Source organism: Saccoglossus kowalevskii, chromosome 12, assembly GCF_978046115.1.
Source record: "Saccoglossus kowalevskii chromosome 12, keSacKowa6.1, whole genome shotgun sequence".
NCBI lineage: Eukaryota > Metazoa > Hemichordata > Enteropneusta > Harrimaniidae > Saccoglossus > Saccoglossus kowalevskii.
Genome location: NC_140652.1, coordinates 10,206,302 through 10,212,413, shown reverse-complemented (window position 1 = coordinate 10,212,413; position 6,112 = coordinate 10,206,302). Strand labels below are relative to the sequence as shown.

Here is a 6,112-nt window from a genome sequence, read left to right as displayed (position 1 = left end):
CATACGAATCACACCTGTTTCTTGCTTCACAGAGTAAATGTGACTTTCAATGATACCTTATCGCAGTGGGTCTTACACACTCATTCGATTCAGTATTTTACTGCAGTTTTAAAAGGCTACTCATTGTTTCTTCTTAAATTTGCTGATTTACATTGTAGCAATGTAAAAAAAATACTTTGAAGTGTAAAATGTGAACACGACGCAATATATGATGCAAAAATATTGACAATCATCATTGAAAACGTGAATCATTTGCATAGTTTTATACATTTGATTTATTTATTTATTTATTCATTCATACAATGCATCTTTTCACCTGAGATAGGGTGACGTGCTTTGTTTGTCATGATGTAGGTTCATGGTTGGCTTCTCGGTAGGATCAATTTCTGTGAAAAAAATATGAGAAAATAGAATTAGACAGCTGACAATGTAAATAGAGAGTCAAATTATACTACATCTGTGACTTTCTCATCCAAAGCCACATTGGAGGACTTAACTTTGTTTTCACAATAAATTAGAAAAATCGTTATGGGTAATTTAAGTGTTTTCAAAATGATGTGTTAAACATTTATCATCATAATCAATTCAGCCATTAGTTTCTTACCTATTTGGCATATATATTCCTTAGTCAGATGTAGCATTTTCTTTTCAAAGAAAAAGAAAAATTATACAATTAATAACTAATACTTCAATTGATATCATTCAATTATGCATTCACTACTGAGTGAATAAGTGTATCTGTTACAAAAAGCGTCCTGCACACAAAGGAAAAAATATGATTTTGAAAAGAATTACTAGTATTAAAGACCCATTTTCGTATTTTTTATTCGAATATATGCAATGCAAAAGACAAACTCACTGTCGTAGCATACGTATCCAAACGTCTTATGACATTTTTGATCGCCCCACTGCAATTCCTTAGTTCTCCTGTCAACAAAAAGAATGTACGATTGTCAACCATGAATACCCAGCTCGGTTATAATATTGATTGATTGCTCTTCTAATCTTTTTATTCCAATAATTAACTTGATGTGAATATGTATAATATGCCACAAAATTAATGTAGACTTTCTATGTATTTATATAAAGAAAGGAAATTAATAGAAGATTAAATTCACTTAATATCAATGGCAGCGGCACAGGGGAAGGGGGCAGATGAGGCAAAGCTGAAGCCCTTTGTGTCAGCAAATATTGTCCCTCAAAATGCAGGAGGGTCTAGATTTAAACAAATTTCACAAGGAGCATACCCTGGACCCCTCTGGGAAGTCGCGCCTTAGGCGCGAGGGGTGGTGACCAGAGGTCGCCTCAACATGCAAAATTTCGTGCCGCCGCCTATGAATATCTAATAAATGCAATTTGAAATAAATACACTTTTAGATCTTTTAGACAAATGGTATACATCGTACTCTTAATCATATCATGGATATACTCTTTACAATTTATACACTTATATACGTTATTTGTTGATTGATATATTAATAGTTATTATAAAATGTATTTAGTTTGCAGATGACTTCTTAAACTTCTTACATTTTTCGTCAAGAACTTGCAAAAAAACAGTCTCTTGGTGATGCTGCTGTACCACATGACTGAACACAAGCTAACATTACACCCATAATGTTAGAATCTTGTGTTGCATTATGTTACAAGTAGTGTTAGTAAGATTGCATATTACTTCGCTTACAACACTATACTAGAACACATGCTTTTTTAGTAGTTGGTTATTCGGACTTATACTTATTTTCTGTGGATATCTTTAATTCTACATTTTTCGCAAATATTTCTGTCATTTTTCTTCTAAACAACTACTATACTATGATCATTTTGACACCTCTTATACGTATACCTTGGCTATTTTTCGTAAGATTTGTTCTTTTAAAATTATAATAAATTTTCATCTTTGAAAAGCTTGTAGTTATATTCTATTTGTTTAGTCTGTATCAGAAATTTACTTTCTGTCTCTATAAAGTCTACTTTAGCACGTAAATATCTAGAACAAAATGTATGTATAATATAATTCATTCCTACAAACATTTTATATCTCTTAAAACATTTATAGATGTTAACCGAAAATACAAATAAATTTGACAAAGTAAATTCGTCCAACCTAAATAACAATTAGACAGCCAGTGGCCATAATAATAACACAAATGCTGAATACCGTGTCATCAGCCTGATAATATTGTATTAGACAATGGAACACATTCAATTAGAGACACACGATAAAATATCAATACCTACCGTAGATAAAAACAGTCACCTTGTCCATCAACTTCACCCTTTGCGAATGGTTTGAAATTCTGAACAGTGCCATCACTTGATACTACGTCAGAACCACTTTTGAGTGCATCAATGTGGAAATTCTCTTTTCTTGCGGCAAGTATCCAAATCTTGATTGTAATGGCAGCATGGACATCTTCATTGTTGTCTCTGGCAAGTACCATGCCTTTCCTTTTACATTCATTTATTGAATCTTCACGGGTAGCCCTTATTTCGAATACTTTGTATTTGACTAACTCTGCAGCAAAGTTAGGATCTGTAATTTTGAACAAAATTCAATTAGCAATGATTACTTACTAAACATATACAAATCATATGATATGTATCATAGGATATTTTACCAAGTTTATCATGTATTTCAACAACTGTTCTTCAATAGTAAGAAATTAAAACATGCCTACATGTTTAAACGAATGTACAAAAAGAACGACAGTTTCAAGTCACAAGACTGAGGATAGTTTCCAGTTACAAAACATAAAATCGAGCTCACATATAAAAGTCTTACCTAGGGGTTCGCATACGGACATACCCCGGGTCCCACAGGTGACATCGTCGTACTTATAATCGTTTTCCACCCTTTGAGGAAAAACAGAATTTTCCAGCATATCTTAGTCGACTTATATCTTTGGTAAATTATTTTTAAATACACCCAAAATACAACAAATATATTGAAATATATAATTCAACAATATAATGTAGCATAACAAAAACAAAAACTAACCACAAATAAATAATAGAAAAAAAAACTTATTATTCGGAGAAAATATCCGTTTTTTGTATTCTGACAGAACCAAAACTCAGTGACAGTTTATGATGAGATTGAACACTAAATTGACTTTTAAAATGCTGCTAATATAAGTGCCTTCAAATATACAATAAAACAAAAACATACCAATTGAATAACTTAATTTGAAATATTATCTAGGACGAAACATAAATCAAAATATGCACTAAAATTACTCTTGCTAATAATAACAAGCAATTAAGCAGCTCTTGACTATGGATAGATCTGGTACGACAGGTCAATTGTATTATGTGTTAACCCTCCATGCAAATATTACTTTTATCTTTATAATCTTCACACCTCAAGTTCACTGCAAAGATTTCAGCTAGAAGGGCGTATAATGAGCTTCGCTTCACGGAAATCCACGTCTAATGTTATAAACAATCACACTTATTCTGAGTGTCATGACCACGACATAATGTCAAGGGACTGCTATTTGAATCGGGCACGTGACAGATGCATTCAAATATATTGACGGAAATTGAAAAGAATCACTTACGAAAGACTGATACAGACGCCATCACCGCTGGGCTCGTTAGGTGCAAATGCTCTATGGTAAGCGTTACTTCCATAAATTGTTTTAATTTCTCCATCGATTGATCTTATACCAAACCAGAAACGTTTTGCATCCAGTGTCCCCTTGGCTTTGATTGCATTAACTATGTCATTATATGCACTCTTATCATGTGGGACAGCAAGCATCATACCTCTTTTATAGCATTCCCCGTAAGCATCTCTGTTTTGTACTAAGTCAGTAAAAACTTGATATTCTACAAATAAATATGTAAATATTTGAAAAACATTGTCGAGTAATCACTAAGTAATAGTATGTCACGAGATGTCTGGATTGTAATTATTGGGAACGAATTAAATGTTGTAGACATTAGAGTTATTTATGTGTTTATTATAACACTACAAACTGATAACAACCAATATTGTGAGGGGGAATTTGTAGCCCATAGTAAGGTTCTTTAAAATGCAGTCTGAACATTTTAATTATTGAATGATTACGTACTCGAAGGTGGTGGTGGTGGTGGCGGTGGTTCTGTTGGAGCCTCCGTTGGTGCCTCCGTTGGTGCATCTGTTGGAGCCTCCGTTGGTGCCTCCGTTGGTGCATCTGTTGGGGCCTCGGTTGGTGCTTCTGTGGGTTCAACAGTTGTTGGTTTTTCAGTCGCCTCAGGGAATACTTTAAATAGAAATATATATGTTGCTATAGCTAGTAATTATTTTTTTTCATACACTTACGTGATAAGACGGTATTATGATAATACATAGTTTACATATTTTAACCTGGAAACTTGGTATAAAGTAATAATATATGCAAACGACAGTTTTTGCGGAAAAAAATAACTATTAAAACTACCAAATATAGATCGAAATAATTCTGTCCAAAATGTTAATGTTATGTAAACATTAAAATAAATAATATTCGTATTTGCCAACAAATAAAACCCAAAAGATATACTGTCAACTACAATTCCTACTGATCACTCTATTGTGCTTTCCAAAGACGTATTAGTCTTTACAAAGTATATACGCTCATATTTATATGTTCCATAATATTTATCAAATTGTACAAAAGTATAAAAATGTACTAATGTAATGAACAAAAATGTAATATACATGGGTCTCATTGCTCAACTGTGTCTTAGTTTTCAGAACTTCAGCGTGTTCACAAGCTTACCTAACTTCTAAAACATAATAGAAGTAATTACAATCACTTGCACATTCGCCTCTACTTTTCAGAAGGTATTTTTTGTACATTTGATTATATCATATGTCACAAAGTGAAGATAATAACTAATATTTTCATTAAAAAAATAGTTTATATAATATATAATATGCTGCTTGGTTTAGTAGCATTAGTACTAAAATTGATCTTAAAAAACAAGAATGCAAATAATGATTCTGTTAACGAAACTCTTTTCGTATGTATGAACACTGTACTCACTCAAATTGCCAGGAGATGCAATAGCTGTTACACATTCAGATTCAGGTAATTGTTCTCCCCATTTACCAGTCTCTAAGTCAAGGGCGTGAACACCACATCCGCCTTTTTCAATACCTAGTACGATTCCGTCAGGTTGAATTGAAATGTCGTCTGCTTTCATACCAAAACTATTCTGGTATTGCCATGTACCATCAAATCCACCAACACGTCGCTTGAGTCCTCCAGTTTTAGTGACACCTAAAACTGTGCCGTCTGGCAGTACATCGATGCGAACAACATCGTTGAATTTACGGCTGGTTGTCCATTCACTATTCAAATCGGGACGAGTCATCAGTTTTGTACCTGTGGCGGAGGATACAGCGATGATTGTACCGTCCTGCTTCACGGCCACATCCTGAATGCAGCAACTGCCCTCAACGACCTTCCAACTGCCAGAATAAATTGACGTCTTAGTATATAGTTGATTGTCTTCACCGACTCCAAGTAAGCTACCGTCAGGCATAACTGCAATTCTCATCATACAGCATGAACTTCGAAGAGGACCATCCCACTTTCTATCAGAATAACCTTTAGTGTACAACTTCATATCTTCGCCAGTACCAATCAACGCAGGCCCTGAAATAAGAACATATTGCATTGCGAGTTATTTGTTTAAAATTGTATCCATTGATATATGTAACTACAAAAACGATTCATTTTGTAATGACTAATTTATATTTACCATTATAGCTTCTGGGAATCCGACCACCAATATTCGCCTATTCAGAAAGTATTGATATTAATAACAGATTATTATTAAAATATTTTTTTTTGCGTACAAAATAAATTGTACGAGACCACAGAACAGGGGCAGTATTTTGATATGATCGTGCAATATTTTAACTATACAATAAAAAAAAAACACATGATAATATAAACAGCATGTAACAAAAGTTAATTCAATACACCTGTTTTTCTCTGATTGCGAAGAGTCTATTACTCCTGAGACCGTAATACATGTTAACAGCCAACAACTTTGGGATTTGTTCATGATAGGGTAATTGTCATCAAAAAGGGTGTCTTTTTACAAATATTTATAGACATCGTTATTTTACTTT

The 6,112-nt window shown here is 33.3% G+C and overlaps 1 protein-coding gene across 1 annotated transcript; it reads right to left on the bottom strand.

Annotated features, from left to right (window-relative positions):
* Positions 1–251: 251 nt before the first annotated feature.
* Positions 252–5,617, bottom strand: LOC102810192 (uncharacterized). Its single transcript, XM_085506122.1, has 8 exons — positions 5,016–5,617; positions 4,080–4,250; positions 3,564–3,834; positions 2,786–2,856; positions 2,242–2,536; positions 860–927; positions 605–644; positions 252–386 (listed from the first exon to the last, which is right to left on the bottom strand). Exons 1-7 carry the CDS (start codon positions 5,599–5,601, stop codon positions 625–627), a joined length of 1,482 nt encoding a protein of 493 aa, XP_085362248.1. The 5' UTR covers positions 5,602–5,617; the 3' UTR covers positions 252–386; positions 605–624.
* Positions 5,618–6,112: the final 495 nt, after the last annotated feature.

Excerpts from the sequence above, each read along its gene's own strand:
- LOC102810192 (XM_085506122.1), bottom strand. The coding sequence starts at position 5,601 with ATGAAGTTGTACACTAAAGGTTATTCTGATAGAAAGTGGGATGGTCCT. Across the intron at positions 3,835-4,079 it reads ACCACCACCACCACCTTCGA|AATATCAAGTTTTTACTGAC; the intron begins GTACGTAATCAT and ends ATTTATTTGTAG. Across the intron at positions 928-2,241 it reads GGTGACTGTTTTTATCTACG|GAGAACTAAGGAATTGCAGT; the intron begins GTAGGTATTGAT and ends TTTTGTTGACAG.